The 19,604-nt window shown below is 35.8% G+C and overlaps 1 protein-coding gene across 4 annotated transcripts in view; it reads left to right on the top strand.

The window, feature by feature from the left end:
• The first annotated feature begins 5,775 nt into the window (after positions 1 to 5,775).
• Positions 5,776 to 19,604, top strand: part of LOC120350757 — a 34,432-nt gene continuing 20,603 nt past the window's right edge. For 2 of the 4 annotated variants that reach the window (XM_039425471.1, XM_039425474.1), the window contains exons 1-3: positions 5,776 to 5,924; positions 14,716 to 14,874; positions 17,161 to 17,259. In XM_039425471.1, the coding sequence (XP_039281405.1) occupies positions 5,787 to 5,924; positions 14,716 to 14,874; positions 17,161 to 17,259 (396 nt within the window). In that variant the 5' untranslated portion in view covers positions 5,776 to 5,786. Of the gene's footprint in view, positions 5,925 to 13,990; positions 14,364 to 14,715; positions 14,875 to 17,160; positions 17,260 to 19,604 lie in introns of those variants that run through there. The other 2 variants (XM_039425472.1, XM_039425473.1) reach the window with 2 other exon arrangements.

The raw sequence follows: 19,604 nt of genomic DNA, 5'->3' as shown, positions 1-19,604 counted from the left end.
CATCGACAAACCATAGCACCGACACGCAACGAGCTATTATAGTTTACTATTATAGTTTACAATATTGGTTGGCAAGTGGTAACACTGTTTCTTATCAGAAGGCAGTGACGATGACGAAGGCACATGCAATCGCCATTTTGTTTTAGACTTTCCGTCTTTCTTTCCTTTCTTCATTCGTGTTTACATTGAGTATGCTATAAATTTGCTAGTTTTGCCACTGTAATTTTAATAAAATAACACTTATAGGGGTTGCTCCGCAGCCCGCACCAAATTGTTGTTACAATGATGCCAAAGGCTTTCGCACGTTTCGTTTTCCGTCTGACGTACATTATAGACGTACCAAGTGGAAACCAACTTCCGACCGACTTCTAAGACTATGTGAGGTGAGTTTTACACATTTTATAACTTCAACTTATATTTTTCTATAACTATAAGTTGAAAGTTGAACAAATTATAAATCTCTAATCTGAATTAGAAATTGATCCATCATAACCTAGAACTTTGAAAACGCTGAGTAACTTGTAGGTTATAATTTGGGAAGCATGCCTTAATATTGTAGCTTATTTCAATTTATTATAAGAGAAATGATTTCACATTATATTATATCAAAAAATAGATTCTACTACTATAGTTTCAATGAAGCTATGGATTATTATATGTTAGCACTAACAACTTGCAGACATAATTATGTCATAAACAGTCAATCTTTGCAATGAGCCCTTCATGGTCTAAAAGCTTTGCTTTAGTACAGTAAGTTAATTTCTTCACCCAATAATAGTCTTTCTTAGTAGCCTATATCAAAATTACTTTGTAGTTGATTTTAATAAGTACCCTAATGAGTTTAATCACATATATTTATGCATATTACTTTCTTGGTAAATTATCGAAAGTAGTGAAAGTACAATAACTAAAAGAAAGTGTGAATTTGTAAATTTAAACCGTGTTGGGTAAAAGCTCTGAATCACTTGATGCCGAATCATTATTATTTATTAACTAACTAACTGTTAAACCCAATAACTCTGTCCAAACAGGCATGCGCCGCTCATGCTTGCTACAATTTTATTAGTACTAATTCAGTTGATACTGAACTTGTTGACTGTTTGTTTCGGAAGTAATTGACTGTATCCATGCAGATCTCTTGCCTTTTCTAGAATCTTGGGCATAGTCTATCGCTTACTTTTTGTCTCACAGTCAGAAGACTGCCAGGGAAAACATGATACGCTGGCAATGAAGCCAAATACAGCACTGTAATTAAAAAAAAATACCGTATGCCATCTTCGCTAAGAAAATATTGTGTTTTAGTGAGTTCCTAGAAGTGTTAAATTGTCAAAAAATAGTTGAATTTTAAAAATAGCTCCAAGTTTTCCAAAAAAATGGATATGGTACAACCAAGTTGCTAACGATGCAAAGTATCTGGGTATGATGACCTTGGACGTGAAGCTTCGCTGAAGGCTCACGCCAAGAAGAAGAGAGAAGATCTTGGAAAGAATCTTTATTGGCTGAGCGGAAGATTCTCCAACTTTTCAATCAGAAACAAAGTACTCCTGTACAAACAGATATTGAAGCCAGTATAGACGTATGGTTTACAACTTCGGTAGTGTACCAAAGACAGCAACATCAATGACATACAATGATTCCAAAACAAGGTGCTGAGGACCAATGTGGATTCTCCTTAGTATGTCAGGAACAGCGATCTTCATGGGGACCTGCACGTTGATCTGATGTCTAGAGGGTGCGATTTAATTGATAAACTGACGCTAGTGTTTACGCTCATCTCAAGTCTACTATTCAAAGATCTGAGTAGGCCTATATCGTGTACACACACACACACACACACTCACACACACACAGACCAATACCCAAAAACCACCTTTTTGGACTCAGGGACCTTGAAACGTATAGAAATTTGGAAATTGGGGTACCTTAATTTTTTTCGGAAAGCAATACTTTCCTTACCTATGGTAATAGGGCAAGGAAAGTAAAAATTGGCTCAATTAGTCTTTATACTAAAAATTCTTGTGTGGCTCACTCATACAACTTTCCTTGCCGTTAATTGATAAACTGATGCTAGTGTTCACGCGCATCTCAAGTCTACTATTCAAAGATCTGAGTATATCGTGTAGGCTACACAGACGCACACACACAGACCAATACCCAAAAACCACTTTTTTGGACTCAGGGGACCTTGAAACGTATAGAAATTTGGAAATTGGGGTACCTTAATTTTTATTGGAAAGCAATACTTTCCTTACCTGTGGTAATAGGGCAAGGAAAGTAAAAGCTGTAGTATTGAAACGATTAAATATATAGAATAGCTATAGAATATAAATATAGAAAGCTATATTATAGAAGTTAATACCGAGATCCAGATGCCACCTTTAGGGCCGAGACACATGAGGCGTTTTTCAGACGAATCGGCATGGCTCGACAGGACAGGAAGCTCTCCGATTGGCTAATTGATTTGAGGTATCAAGAATCAGCCAATCGGAGAGCTTCCTCTTCTGTCGAGTCGTGCCGACTCTTCTGAGATACGCCTTTTGTGTCTTGGTCCTTGGGCTAGTCAATCTAAAGGATGATGTTGAGAGATGAATGAGCCTTTATTTTTGATAGTTTACAAATCACCGAGTTTTTGGTGGATTAATAATATTCACGATATTTGGTGTATAATATAATTACAATATTCGCAAGGAATACTTGGATGAAAACATTTTTGAAGCGGTCACCCATCCAAAAGCAGTACCGAATGCTTGCAGAAGCTCTTATAAAGCACTTGATCTCTCTCATTTTTGCAATCCCAGAGTTTTCTCTCTTTGGAATCTGTTTGCCAGTTGTATGTATTTTTTCTATCAACAGAAAATAGTTATTTTTATCTAGTTCAGTTAAACCTGAGCTCCTCGCTATGCTATACACATCTACAAGGTTGCCACTATTGAATATAACTTTCACTTGTAAAAGAATTAAAAATGTAAATGTGCTACATTCACACACATCTTCAATGCGTACATTTTGTATTTAATACCAAACTTATAGAAATTACAGAAATTATAGTCACTGGATGACATGCATCTTTCATGCTTCTCTATTAGACTTTTGATTGTTAATCTTGTAAAGGTAGTCATTTTGTATTGATTTACCTACCAATTTTACTTGTAAGAGATGCATCTTATTAACTAATTATTGTATTAGATGATTGAATTGTTTCATGCAAGAAGTGTATCAGACCATCTAATAGTTGCAATCTTATGTTTAAACACTATTTTGATAACAATGTTTTTCTAAATTTCATATAAATATCTATGCAATTATGGCATATAAATTATCTACTGTATTCCTTCAGTACTTTTTGGTCACTTGAGCTCTTCAAAATTTAAAGTTTACACATAGAAATCACAGAATGTTGATAATTGGATAAAAATGGTCTAATGCCCCTTTTGCATGGAGCAATTCAACTACATAGCATCTTTAAGCTATTGTCAAATCCAATGGAAAAATAAAAGAAAGATTTACAAAAAAAGTTGAAAAAGATTTACTAGAAAAAATTACAAATAACAAAAAAAATGAAAAATTAAAAAAATATAATAGAATAAAAAAAAATACGAAAAATGATTTACTAGAAAAAAAATACAAATAAAAAAATGAAATAAAAAATTACAAAAAATAGAATAAAAGAAAAAAGATAAAAAAGAAAAAAAGATTTACTAGAAAAAATTACAAATAAAAAATAAAATAAAAAAAATACTAAAAAATGAAAAAGATAGAATAAATTAAAAAAAAAATACTAAAAAATGAAAATGGAAATAGAAATGATGAGAAAAATACTACTAATGAATGTAAAAATTGTGTTTTTAATATAGAAAAGATAATGAAAAGAAACTGTGTTACATGCATATTCTATGTTTAACCTATAGATTACTCAATTCATGTTACTACTGTTAAATGCTCTATTGATTGTTGATTTTGTAAGGACAGAATTATTGTCTAATGATTTTCCTTCTTCTTCTTATGTAAAAGATGCTTTCTATTAACATATTATTGTATAAGAGAATTGCTTGATCCAAGAAGGGTATCATTCCATACTCAATTAGATGCAATCTCATATTAAAATTTTTCTGATGTGAATATTCTTCCAAATTTCATGAAAATATGCAGTTATGGCATTTTAATTATCTACTGAAATTATTCCTTCAGTACTTTGGTAACTTGAGATATTCAAAATTAAGATACACTCATAAAAATCATAAAAATGTTGATAATTGAAATTAAAATGGTCTTATACCATCTTGCATAGAGCAATTCTCAACTATTAGCATCTTGAACCTATCATTGTAGAAAATGGAAAGTAATTGTAAGCTATTACTTGCATCTTCTATGCTTCATTTCTGCACTAATCCATAGTTATTACATTTCCAATGCTTCCTCAATTAAAAGTCAATTAAAAATGTGGAAGAAACCTGTTCAAAATATATTTCGTAGATGTGTATACCATGGCGTGCTCTAGCTATTATGATCAGATCACATCAAATCAGATTTTCAAATATTTTATTTGAGACTTGCACTTGGTACTCCTATTGAAAGGGTGACCACTCATGGTCAGTCAAATTAACTCCAATTTATATTCTTGAAATTCACTCCACAGTCGTTCAGAATATTCCTGAAACTAAAGTTCATCCATTTCTCATCATTATCTCTCTTATGCATCATATTATATTGTATTCTATCCATGCACAAGCCTAAGTCTCATTAGAGCATCAATTTCAGCAACGATAGACGATAAAACTAATTATTGACTGAGCGAAGTGAGGTCTAAGATTCAAGTCGACGGTTTGGCATTTCTCTTAATGTTTAAATGTTTATATGTTGTGCATTTACGGCGAAACGCGGTAATAGTTTTTCATGAAATTTGACAGGTATGTTCCTTTTTTAATTGCGCGTCGACGTCTATACATCGTTTTTAGAAATTTTGCATTTCAAGGATAATATAAAAGGAAAAAGGAGCCTCCTTCATACGCCAATGTTAGAGTAAAAATCAGACTATAGAATTATTTATCATAAATCAGCTGACAACTGATTACACAGATTTGTGGAGAAGCCAGTCTATAGCTGTATCTCCATAAGTTCTATAGTTTCAATCAGGTACTAACTTGTGGATGAGAATACTGCGTGAGGTCTACTGTTCACAGAACTACTAGTAAAAATCTTTTGAGATTCTGTGGTATTGATACAAGATAAAATAATTCTATTTCAGACGGTTTGTCTTGTAGAAAAGCTACTTGACATAACCTTACATCAATGATCAAACTAAATTTGAATGATGGGTGTGGTACAGAGGCGAACAAGACCTAACTCTGGCTAGTAAAGGATATCGTCATCTCATTCAAACACAAGCAGATCCTGACACCCATATGGATGTATGGAATACAGCTGTGGGGCTGTGCCAGCAAGAGCAATGTGAATGTTACTCAACGGTTCCAGAACAAAGTTTTGAGGAACATCGTTGATACTACAAGCTTCCATTTTGTTTACTATTTAATTCGTGGTTAAAAGTTGACTATAAAAAAATATTAAAACTTCAAGGGACATTATTTTATCAGACATTACAAAACTCTAGTGAGTGTAGTTAGTTCAGCTTTCGCAAGTAAATTTTAAAATTAATAGTCAATTAATCCTCTTTCTTGTTTTCAAATATTTTTTTCTTACTCTATTATTATTCCTCGTATTTATTTTTGTTTCATATTCTATTTTAATTTGTATTCGTTTCTATTTTTTATTATGTTTCAATTTCTATCATGGATATGTCGCTGGCTACCGCTGGCCTAGATTGGGCACGCAGTGTGGACGCAGCCATGGACCAACGCAGCCAAGCTTACCAGGCTGGGCCAGCGACTCGACCAATATGTGGAAGCAGGACTGAAATTCTTAAACAGGTATGATGATTATGATTTTTGAAGGGAAGGATTCAAGGATCCAAAGGTTCAAATAACCCCACACGTCAACCGAAGCTTATTGTGTTCCCAAGTAGTATATTAGTTAGGCAAACCAATACCTGTGTCCTTTACAAGAACCAGGAGTTTTCCCCTATGCTAACATCCCATTCATCACCTGGTTGCTTGTCGCAATCCAGTGTGATATGCTTGGCAGTCTCTTCAGACTGATTAGTCCTCGCGACCTACATGAGTTCCACTCCTGGCCTTCGTCGAAGGTCCTTCCACTGAGGAAGGGGTGGCTAAGCTGCCTCTAGAGCGCCCGGCCACCCTTGACGCAGCCTCTTGATCCACATTTGTACCTGGAGTTTCACCCATCTCTGGTCTCTTGGGTTTTTCTTTTTGCCCCTTCAAAACTCTGCAGGTCAAAAGCCTCACCTCTCCCAAGAAGTGTTGCCTGGCCTGAATGGCCGCCCTTCTTTGAGCAGTGGTGAGTTTTGGCCTCTCCACCCAAAAACTCGTGACCTACGTGAGGCTTCCACTCCTGGCTTTTTTGTAGGTCCTTCCGCTGAAGGAGGGGTCGCCAAATTGCGTCTAGGGCACCTGGTCAGCCTCTTGACCCACATTTGTTGCTGGAGATTCACCCATCTCTGGTCTCTTGGGTTTTTCTTTTTGTCCCTCCGAAACTGCCCTAATGGGGCAGATCCATGAAGGCATGGGGTTTGAAGGCAAGGCAACCTATGGAGTTGCCTTGGGTTCCCTTTTAGTCGCCACCTATGTCAAGCAGGGATACTGTGGGTGAATTCTGGTTTTCAACACATTCATGAGTACGATGTTCGACTCAAAGCTCCCCCAACCAACAGGGGGGTTCAAAGAGGTAAGCTACCCTTTTTCACTTTGTTTTTTTTAATTATTCTTCCCCAATCTTTTTTTTTTTAATTGTATGACGACATGTGTGTACACACATGTTCATCATGCATGTCCTATCGTTAGTGGCCATCCTTTATTAGAGTCTAGCGGAATCCGCGTGCGCGCTAGCTATGCAGGATTTAGTCGGGAGCATTCAAATCAACGCCGGACCGAGCCGAGGATTTGTGCAGTCTGCTTGACGCCCAACTCGAGCGTTTTCGGCCAAGCGGATTCTGCCTTCTTTCAGTTTAGTTCGATCTTCGCACATAGTGAGTTGCGCAATATTTGTATTACTGAGCGAATCGGCAATCGGCTTCAGTGCGAACGCAGGCAGATTCCGCTCGGCCGATCCGCCCGGCTCGGCTCGGCCCGGCCCGGCCCAGCTTTGGTGTGAAATCCGCCTTATGCTATTTTTTCTCTATGTTGAAGCTCACATCGAGCTGTAATACCAAAAGGATGATTATTCTCCAACGTAATTGCCGTGAAGGTTGAGGCATTTGTCATACCAGTGGACCAGCCTGTCAAACCCCTTTTCATAAAATGCTGCCGCAAAATGAGTTTAAGTAGGCTGTGACATTGTTTTGGAGCTCCTCGTTAGTTTGGAAGCTCTGCTCTCAAAGTTATGTCTCGAATTTGGGTAAAAGGTATAAGTTACTAGTGGCTAAGTCAGGTTTGTATGGTGGGTTATCGATGGTGTGCTATATTTTTTTTACTAGAAGACTGTTCGTCTGACAATCGTATCGGACAAGTGAAAAGTTACGTTAGGCTCGATGCACATTTGCGACGCTAGCCAGTTGCGTTTTTACAAGTAGTGGAGCGAATTTCTGTTGGCAGCCAATTGCAATTCAGTTCACACTTGTTCGTATCGACAGCGTCTCACTGACGAGGGACATCAATTTGTACTCAGCAATCTTTGAGGCTTGGGCAACTTGGCAATTAATCGTGATAGGAAAGTTCTGATTTCAAATTTTCAAAGTTTTTTGTAATACCAGATGTCAGCAATTATTATAAAAATCACAATTATTCATCGGCGTTAATAAAGAAAGAATTCGGTTTATAACTAATAGAAATAATACAAAGATGAGGAAATAGTACAGCTTTTTCAGAAAGACCTTTTATTTATTTTTAAAATACAATAAATCTCCAATATAAAACCATTAAAATCAATTGAAAGCACTATCAATTCCAGGACATACTCCCATCTCCAGGTGAAGATTGAAAATAAATGAACATCATTGTCGAGTTATGAACATTGTTTCAATATTTTTCTTGAATTAGTCAATACTGATGTTTATTTATTTTGTATTTGTACCTGAAGACGGGAGAGAACAAAGCCTCGAAATGTATAGTGATTTTTTTAATTGTTCTATAATCATTCAAAGAACGTTATTGTTTGTTTGAAAAATCGTACTATTTCAATTCTTTTATTAATTTTCAGTATATATACAGTACATCAATTAATAAAAACAATATAAAAACTTGTAGTAGGCCTACCCTTTATTGAAAACTTGAAAATATTTTAACGACTAGTTTCGACCATAGGTCATTTTCAAGTTGAAACTTTTTAAAGGGTACTACAAGTTTTTATATTGTTTTTATTAAAGCCCATATAAGTGAAGTGATTTCAGTACATTAATAGCATATAGAATAAGTATTGTATTTGCCTCCAGAATATAATATGAGATGAAAGAACACCAATAATTCCAAGAACCGGCAGAACAATCATAAGAATTACTTTGAATACTGTGTTGCATAACAATTCATTTTCGTTAGTTTGATGTCGAATATCGCTACTTCAAAGAGCTAGACTATTGTGTTGGATAGCTCTACAATAGTGCTGACTGCTGACAACAAAAACCTAAAAACTGAAAACATATAGCTGAGGCACTAAGCGACTCAATTGTGACAAACTGACTGAGAATAAACTTATTTTGAATGAAACATACATTACCAAGAATTGTTGGATTTAAACGCAAACATCAATCTAGCCGACTGCTAGCCGACATTCGTAGTAGTAAATAATACCATGTATATTATTTCAAAAGATCTATTGTTCCAATTAGATCGAAGCTCCTATATTTCAGAATAATAAAATTAATCAGAGGAAACGGAAATATAAAGTATGAATGAAGTCAACTAACAATGATAACATACAAATCATGGGAAACTTCTCAGAATTATTTGAAGCCACATACACATTGTTCCATATGAGTAAAAACAGAGCATATGCTCGTGAGCATGGAGCATAAGGTTTTGCTGATGAGCATTAGGTAGAAGCATAAGCATTTGCTCATTTTTATATGAATAAGCTTTACCTTATACTCTTACCTTATGCTCCTTAACTCTGGAGCAAATGCTCACGTACTTTGAAGATTTTTCATCAGCTGATTCGCCTTTGTGGCCTAACTTTGTTTTATAGCAAAAGGTTAGCGCTAAATATGCAAGTATAGACACCGCTTGTGTTTGGTTGTCTGCTCTTTTCTTTATCATGAATAGCATATATCCCATTATATTAAACGAGCAATTTCTGTATATCTGTTTATATTTTTATATCTGGTTATTTATGTTCAACGGATCTCGAAAACGGCTCTAACGATTTTCACGAAATTTGGAACATAGTAGGTTTATGATATAAAAATTCGATTGCACTAGGTCTCATCCTTGGGAAAACTCGCTGAATGACATTAAAAGGATAATTCATCCTTGTCTGAAACAGCTGAGACTTTCGTCGTCTGTGGATAGTAAAAAGTGAGCGAGTGATTCTGTGGAAAATCAAAACATCGCATTCTCGAAATTCATAAGCTGACATATATAAAGCTGTGAAATATAAACACAATCATTTTAGAGAATTGTGTTCTGTTTATCAATAAATAAAAATAACGAGCGAAGCTCGGTGCCCCGATAATGTTCTCTATGAATTGAGTTTTAGGTTAGTTGAGTTCTGAATTTTGAAATAGCGTGAAAAAATGTCATCTCTATAATAATCTTCAGCATAATCTTATAATCTCAATAGCCTTCTTATAATCGTCTACACTCTCATCTTCTCAAATGGCTATTTCCTATTCTGTGATAGCTATCTTTATATCGGATTGGTATCTTTTGTATTTATTCTTTTGTTGGAATAATGGTGATATACAGGGTGATGTGAATTATGGTAAAATAATTTAATACGTGATAGTAGAGGTAAAAATAAGAAAAAAAGTTCTTATAAATATATATCCAGAAACGCTTCATTAGCGAGCTATACAGGGTGAAAGATTTCGCCCGGAATTCAGTTCCTCTGGTGAAATACACCGATGCTGAATTGTTTGGGGACTAGTTTTTGAAAAACTTATGCTGGATTCATATGGAAGAATATCTGAAAAACTGAATAAAACTGAACAAAAAATTTAAGTAGAAAAACACAGACTTCTACGTTTGATGCACTTGATTTTTTTTTTTTTTTTGTTTAAATTGTATCTGAAACCTGATAATTGGGAATCTGAAGTCAAACTTTGCATAGATGGGGTGGAGTTCCTTTACATATATGGGAATTGTGGCAGTTGATAGAGCTTATCCATAACTTTTTTAGTTATAAATTTGATCAAAATCGTTGGGCCGTTTTCGAGAAAATCGCGGAAAACCCTGTTTTTGACAACATTTTTGCCATTTTAACCGCCATCTTGAATTGCATTTGATCGAAATTGTTCGTGTCGGATCCTTATATTGTAAGTACCTTAAGTTTCAAATTTCAAGTCATTTCGTTAATTGGCAGATGAGAGATATCATGTAAACAGATACACACACACTCACACACATACACACAGTCCAATACCCAAAACCCGCTTTTTTGGACTCAGTGGACCTTGAAACGTATAGAAATTTGGAAATTTGGGTACCTTAATTTTTATTGGAAAGCAATACTTTCCTTACCTGTGGTAATAGGGCAAGGAAAGTAAAAGCTGTAGTATTGAATGAAAAGATTAAATATATAGAATAGCTATAGAATATAAATATAGAAAGCTATATTATAGAAGTTAATACCGAGATCCAGATGCCACCTTTAGGGCCGAGACACATGAGGCGTTCTTCAGACGAGTCGGCATGGCTCGACAGGACAGGAAGCTCTCTGATTGGCTAATTGATTTGAGGTATCAAGAATCAGCCAATCGGAGAGCTTCCTCTTCTGTCGAGTCGTGCCGACTGAGATACGCCTTTTGTGTCTTGGTCCTTGGGCTAGTCAATCTTAAGGATGATGTTGAGAAATGAATGAGCCTTCATTTTTGATAGTTTACAAATCACCGAGTTTTTGGTGGATTAATAATATTCACGATATTTGGTGTATAATATAATTACAATATTCGCAAGGAATACTTGGATGAAAACATTTTTGAAGCGGTCACCCATCCAAAAGCAGTACCGAATGCTTGCAGAAGCTCTTATAAAGCACTTGATCTCTCTCATTTTTGCAATCCCAGAGTTTTCTCTCTTTGGAATCTGTTTGCCAGTTGTATGTGTATTTTTTCTATCAACAGAAAATAGTTATTTTTATCTAGTTCAGTTAAACCTGAGCTCCTCGCTATGCTATACACATCTACAAAGTTGCCACTATTGAATATAATTTTCACTCGTAAAAGAATTAAAAATGTAAATGTGCTACATTCACACACATCTTCAATGCGTACATTTTGTATTTAATACCAAACTTATAGAAATTACAGAAATTATAGTCACTGGATGACATGCATCTTTCATGCTCTATTAGACTTTTGATTGTTAATCTTGTAAAGGTAGTCATTTTGTATTGATTTACCTACCATTTTTACTTGTAGAGATGCTTCTTATCAACTTATTATTGTATTAGATGATTGAATTGTTTCATGCAAGAAGTGTATCAGACCATCTAATAGTTGCAATCTTATGTTTAAACACTATTTTGATAATAATGTTCTTCTAAATTCCATATAAATATGCAATTATGGCATATAAATTATCTACTAAAATTATTCCTTCAGTACTTCTTGGTCACTTGAGCTATTCAAAATTTAAAGTTTACACATAGAAATCACAGAATGTTGATAATTGGATAAAAATGGTCTAATGCCCCTTTTGCATGGAGCAATTCAACTACATAGCATCTTTAAGCTATTGTCAAATCCAATGGAAAAATAAAAGAAAGATTTACAAAAAAAGTTAAAAAGATTTACTAGAAAAAATTACAAATAACAAAAAAAAATAAAAATTTTCAAAAAATATAATAGAATAAAAAAATACAAAAAAAGATTTACTAGAAAAAAATACAAATAAAAAAATGAAATAAAAAATTACAAAAAATAGAATAAAAGAAAAAAGAAAAAAAGATTTACTAGAAAAAATTACAAATAAAAAATAAAATAAAAAAAATACTAAAAAATGAAAAAGATAGAATAAATTAAAAAAAAAATACTAAAAAATGAAAATGGAAATAGAAATGATGAGAAAAATACTAATGAATGTAAAAATTGTGTTTTTAATATAGAAAAGATAATGAAAAGAAACTGTGTTACATGCATATTCTATGCTTAACCTATAGATTACTCAATTCATGTTACAACTGTTCAATGATCTATTGATTGTTAATTTTGTAAGGACAGAATTATTGTCTAATGATTTTCCTTCTTCTTCTTATGTAAAAGATGCTTTCCATTAACATATTATTGTATAAGAGAATTGCTTGATCCAAGAAGGGTATCATTCCATACTCAATTAGATGCAATCTCATATTAAAATTTTTCTGATATGAATATTCTTCCAAATTTCATGAAAATATGCAGTTATGGCATTTTAATTATCTACTGAAATTATTCCTTCAGTACTTTGGTAACTTGAGATATTCAAAATTAAGATACACTCATAAAAATCATAAAAATGTTGATAATTGAAATTAAAATGGTCTTATACCATCTTGCATAGAGCAATTCTCAACTATTAGCATCTTGAACCTATCATTGTAGAAAATGGAAAGTAATTGTAAGCTATTACTTGCATCTTCTATGCTTCATTTCTGCACTAATCCATAGTTATTACATTTCCAATGCTTCCTCAATTAAAAGTCAATTAAAAATGTGGAAGAAACCTGTTCAAAATATATTTCGTAGATGTGTATACCATGGCGTGCTCTAGCTATTATGATCAGATCACATCAAATCAGATTTTCAAATATTTTATTTGAGACTTGCACTTGTTACTCCTATTGAAAGGGTGACCACTCATGGTCAGTCAAATTAACTCCAATTTATATTCTTGAAATTCACTCCACAGTCGTTCAGAATATTCCTGAAACTAAAGTTCATCCATTTCTCATCATTATCTCTCTTATGCATCATATTATATTGTATTCTATCCATGCACAAGCCTAAGTCTCATTAGAGCATCAATTTCAGCAACGATAGACGATAAAACTAATTATTGACTGAGCGAAGTGAGGTCTAAGATTCAAGTCGACGGTTTGGCATTTCTCTTAATGTTTAAATGTTTATATGTTGTGCATTTACGGCGAAACGCGGTAATAGTTTTTCATGAAATTTGACAGGTATGTTCCTTTTTTAATTGCGCGTCGACGTCTATACATCGTTTTTAGAAATTTTGCATTTCAAGGATAATATAAAAGGAAAAAGGAGCCTCCTTCATACGCCAATGTTAGAGTAAAAATCAGACTATAGAATTATTTATCATAAATCAGCTGACAACTGATTACACAGATTTGTGGAGAAGCCAGTCTATAGCTGTATCTCCATAAGTTCTATAGTTTCAATCAGGTACTAACTTGTGGATGAGAATACTGCGTGAGGTCTACTGTTCACAGAACTACTAGTAAAAATCTTTTGAGATTCTGTGGTATTGATACAAGATAAAATAATTCTATTTCAGACGGTTTGTCTTGTAGAAAAGCTACTTGACATAACCTTACATCAATGATCAAACTAAATTTGAATGATGGGTGTGGTACAGAGGCGAACAAGACCTAACTCTGGCTAGTAAAGGATATCGTCATCTCATTCAAACACAAGCAGATCCTGACACCCATATGGATGTATGGAATACAGCTGTGGGGCTGTGCCAGCAAGAGCAATGTGAATGTTACTCAACGGTTCCAGAACAAAGTTTTGAGGAACATCGTTGATACTACAAGCTTCCATTTTGTTTACTATTTAATTCGTGGTTAAAAGTTGACTATAAAAAAAATATTAAAACTTCAAGGGACATTATTTTATCAGACATTACAAAACTCTAGTGAGTGTAGTTAGTTCAGCTTTCGCAAGTAAATTTTTAAAATTAATAGTCAATTAATCCTCTTTCTTGTTTTCAAATATTTTTTTCTTACTCTATTATTATTCCTCGTATTTATTTTTGTTTCATATTCTATTTTAATTTGTATTCGTTTCTATTTTTTATTATGTTTTAATTTCATATTTTGTTCTCATCTATTTATTTCTGATGTCCAGGTGGAGACAATATAGTGGATTATTGGTATTCCAGCTCAGTCTGTCTGTCCAATGCTACTCCTGGAAGAAGGTGCCAACATGATTATCTGTTGATGATTGATTGATTGATTCAATGTTATATTATTATGGTGCACCTACATATTGGCCCAACGTGGGCCAGCGTCGGCCAATGTGTGGATGGCTGGTTTGCCAGCGCTGGCCTTCGTTGGCTATCGCTCCGATTTTTTACGAGCGGAGGCCAGCCCAACCAAGGCCAGTGCTGGCAAACCACTCATCCACACTTCTCTATTAATGCATTCTGTTTCCTGCTTTGTTGTCTCATTTGCTGTTTTTTCTGAGTGATTGACTTGCTATAGGCCTAATTGCTACTATTAATCAGCTTTGTGATATTTTGTTATTGATTTTTATCGTATTCATTCCAGTTGATATTTTCAATTTCTATCATGGATATGTCGCTGGCTACCGCTGGCCTAGATTGGGCACGCAGTGTGGACGCAGCCATGGACCAACGCAGCCAAGCTTACCAGGCTGGGCCAGCGACTCGACCAATATGTGGAAGCAGGACTGAAATTCTTAAACAGGTATGATGATTATGATTTTTGAAGGGAAGGATTCAAGGATCCAAAGGTTCAAATAACCCCACACGTCAACCGAAGCTTATTGTGTTCCCAAGTAGTATATTAGTTAGGCAAACCAATACCTGTGTCCTTTACAAGAACCAGGAGTTTTCCCCTATGCTAACATCCCATTCATCACCTGGTTGCTTGTCGCAATCCAGTGTGATATGCTTGGCAGTCTCTTCAGACTGATTAGTCCTCGCGACCTACATGAGTTCCACTCCTGGCCTTCGTCGAAGGTCCTTCCACTGAGGAAGGGGTGGCTAAGCTGCCTCTAGAGCGCCCGGCCACCCTTGACGCAGCCTCTTGATCCACATTTGTACCTGGAGTTTCACCCATCTCTGGTCTCTTGGGTTTTTCTTTTTGCCCCTTCAAAACTCTGCAGGTCAAAAGCCTCACCTCTCCCAAGAAGTGTTGCCTGGCCTGAATGGCCGCCCTTCTTTGAGCAGTGGTGAGTTTTGGCCTCTCCACCCAAAAACTCGTGACCTACGTGAGGCTTCCACTCCTGGCTTTTTTGTAGGTCCTTCCGCTGAAGGAGGGGTCGCCAAATTGCGTCTAGGGCACCTGGTCAGCCTCTTGACCCACATTTGTTGCTGGAGATTCACCCATCTCTGGTCTCTTGGGTTTTTCTTTTTGTCCCTCCGAAACTGCCCTAATGGGGCAGATCCATGAAGGCATGGGGTTTGAAGGCAAGGCAACCTATGGAGTTGCCTTGGGTTCCCTTTTAGTCGCCACCTATGTCAAGCAGGGATACTGTGGGTGAATTCTGGTTTTCAACACATTCATGAGTACGATGTTCGACTCAAAGCTCCCCCAACCAACAGGGGGGTTCAAAGAGGTAAGCTACCCTTTTTCACTTTGTTTTTTTTAAATTATTCTTCCCCAATCTTTTTTTTTTAATTGTATGACGACATGTGTGTACACACATGTTCATCATGCATGTCCTATCGTTAGTGGCCATCCTTTATTAGAGTCTAGCGGAATCCGCGTGCGCGCTAGCTATGCAGGATTTAGTCGGGAGCATTCAAATCAACGCCGGACTTATGATGCATGATTTTGGACCGCCTTGACGAGCCGAGAAGAATGAAGTGTAGCACGATGAAATCTGAGCATTGTGTCAGAAGTTATAAGTGTTTGAAATTTTGATGCTTGAGGTGACATTAAGCGCGCCTCTCCACTAGGAAATACTGAAATGAAGTGCATCTAACGGGTGATTCTCATAGAACATAATCTTATAAACTTATGTCATTGTGCGAAATATCAATGTGAAGACTATGTAGTTGGTGATGATGAGTGAAGCTGAAAATTAGGTGTTTTTCCCAATACAAGGAGCATTGTTGTCAGGTGTACATGGAAATCTATATGAGATAGAGCGCTCAACCTGATCTCAGATTTTAGAGCACAAAAATACGCCCAGAGGGATTTTGAATTATACATCTAAATGGTAACAATCGGAAGATATTGTTGATCAGGAACTAAAATTCATCAAAATTGATTTTTTCTTCTAATTTCACTTATTTTTGAAAAATCATAACTCAGTACTCATCAGAGATAGAGAGTTCCGAATGATCTCATTTTATTCAGAACTTCATAATCTAGAAAAAAGGCGAGAACAAATTTTTCTGTCCGATTACGAGATTTGGCAGAAATCTGCCAAGCTGAAAACTGGAAAATGAGCCGAAAATACGAGGTTTTTGGGCCACTCTGTATCTAGCACAAGGATATTTTGCATCTAGAAATTGGTCCTGGACTTCTCTTATGTACCCAAATAATATATTTAAAAAATCAGAACTACAATATAAATTGCAAGCACACCCCCTTTTTTATGTCTATATTGACTGGACTATAACTACAGATGAGTGTCGCAAATTTTTATAATTCCATCATCAAACTAATATCCCAAATCGATTGCAACCAGAAATTTTCCACCAACTAACTGGGGTGGTAAAGTAAAGTTTCGCCCCAAAATGTTCAACTTAAAATCAGTTGGTACTTTGAATGAAATCATTTAGTCCTACCTAGCAACTTAAGTTTGAAGGTTTTTTATTGATGAAGAGTGTCATCATGTCTCCTTTTGAATAACTTTATTATTTTTGTGGCAAGTTTTTTGAATTGTGAGTATATTGTGAGGAAGGGGTTTTTCACAAACATTATTGAAAATCTGGGAACCTGAATCCATTAAATTGAAATAGGCATTCAAACTTTTCCATTTGCATACATGAGCATTGATTATATTTTCTTTTTTTTCAGGTTATGAAAACTAGTGGAATTGTTGGATCTTCAAATATTAGTGGAACCTGTGAAACTGGCAAATGTGATGTAGAGGATGGAGTTGCACATATTCATGAGGTTAGTAATCGAATTCTTATCATTTGACTGAAATTATTGTCTGAAACACAACTTTTTCTTTAATAGCTGCGCAGCTACAGGAACAAGGTGGCACCTATTCTATAGAATAATACCGTACAATTGAGCTTTATGTGACACAATAATTTATATCATTCTGATACTCCGAGACTGCAATAGTATAAATATAATTATATTTATACTCTGTCCAAACAGGCATGAGCCGCTCATGCTTGCTACAATTTTATCAGTACGAATTCAGTTGATTCTGAACGTGTTGACTGTTTGTTTCGGAAGTAATTGACTGTATCCATGCAGATCTCTTGCCTATTCTAGAATCTTGGGCATAGTCTATCGCTTACTTTTTGTCTTACTTGTCTAAAAGTAAGAAGACTGCCAGGGAACATGATACGCTGGCAATGAAGCCAAATACAGCACTGTAATAAAACAAAATACCGTATGCAATCTTCTCTAAGAAAATATTGTGTTTTAGTGAGTTCCTAACAGTGTTAAATTGTCAAAAAATAGTTGAATTTTAAAAATAGCTCCAAGTTTTCAAAAAATGGCATATGGTACAACCAAGTTGCTAACGATGCAAAGTATCTGGGTATGACCTTGTACGTGAAGCTTCGCTGAAGGCTCATGCCGAGAAGAGAGATCTTGAAAAGAAGCTTTATTGGCTGAGCGGAAGATACTCCAACTTTCCAATCCGAAACAAAGTACTCAGATATTGAAGCCAGTATGGATGTATGGTTTACAAATTTGGGGGTGTACCAAAGACAGCAACATCAATGTCATACAACGATTCCAAAACAAGGTGCTGAGGAACAATGTGGATTCTCCTTAGTATGCCAGGAACAGCGATTTTCGTGGGGACCTGCCTGTTGACCTGATGTCTAGAGGGTGCGGAGAGGCAAGAGGGGCGATCCAGCTGCTAGGAATCCAAAAGGAGGAAACCGTTGGAACTAGTGTAGTGCTTGTTCAAGTAGTGTCCAGTGAAAGAGCAGAGCAGTGATTGCGTGAAATCTAACTTTTAGTGCAGTCAATAGGTGTACTTATTAATTCAACAAAAACAGTAAGAGCTTCTAATGAGAAATTCGCGGTTTCATTTATCAAGTAGTATGTTAGGATAGAAAAAATTGCTCATTAGTATTTATACTAAAAAGCTGTAGTATTGAAAAGATTGAATATATAAAATAGCTATAGAATATAAATATAGAAAGCTATACACCGTGATTCAAAAAGAATACCACAACTTTGAAAATTGATCTCTGCAAAGAATAAACGGAGAGTGGAGCACTATCCGTCATCGATTCGAGGAAGCTCTAAAGTTTTTTTAGTTGCATATTCCAGCAGGATGGAGCACTACTCCATTGACACTCACTCATCTGTCCGTGCCTATTTGAATGAAAACTATCCGAAGCAATGGATCGCCGCCAAGCAGCTCGAGACAGAGCACTTCATCACTGGCCTCCAATAAGCCCTCACCTCACCCCTGCGATTTTTTTCTATGGGGGTACGTTAAAGATGAAGTGTATCGACCTCCTCTACCAGCTAACATTGAGGAGCTCAAACAAGAAATAACAGCAGCTATACAAACTGTTACGCCCGATATGCTACTGTGGGTGTGCAACGAGTTAGAGTATCGTATTGATATCACTCGAGTGTCTGGAGGGGGTCACATTGAACATTTGTGAACTTGTTTTCTAGTGAGGAAAATTTATTTTAATACTCTTCATTTTGATTTATAACCCAAGTTTCTATTATGTTTCCTTGATTAAATACAGATTTTCAAAGTTGTGGTATTCTTTTTAAATCACGCTGTATTATAGAAGTTACTGCCGAGATCCACATGCCACCTTTAGGGCCGAGACACATGAGGCGTTTTTCAGACGAGTCGGCATGGCTCGAATATAAATATAGAAAGCTATACACCGTGATTCAAAAAGAATACCACAACTTTGAAAATTGATCTCTGCAAAGAATAAACGGAGAGTGGAGCACTATCCGTCATCGATTCGAGGAAGCTCTAAAGTTTTTTTAGTTGCATATTCCAGCAGGATGGAGCACTACTCCATTGACACTCACTCATCTGTCCGTGCCTATTTGAATGAAAACTATCCGAAGCAATGGATCGCCGCCAAGCAGCTCGAGACAGAGCACTTCATCACTGGCCTCCAATAAGCCCTCACCTCACCCCTGCGATTTTTTTCTATGGGGGTACGTTAAAGATGAAGTGTATCGACCTCCTCTACCAGCTAACATTGAGGAGCTCAAACAAGAAATAACAGCAGCTATACAAACTGTTACGCCCGATATGCTACTGTGGGTGTGCAACGAGTTAGAGT

This window comes from Nilaparvata lugens, chromosome 4 (genome assembly GCF_014356525.2).
Source record: "Nilaparvata lugens isolate BPH chromosome 4, ASM1435652v1, whole genome shotgun sequence".
NCBI classification, from domain to species: Eukaryota; Metazoa; Arthropoda; class Insecta; order Hemiptera; family Delphacidae; genus Nilaparvata; species Nilaparvata lugens.
This window is presented reverse-complemented; position numbering and strand designations above follow the sequence as displayed.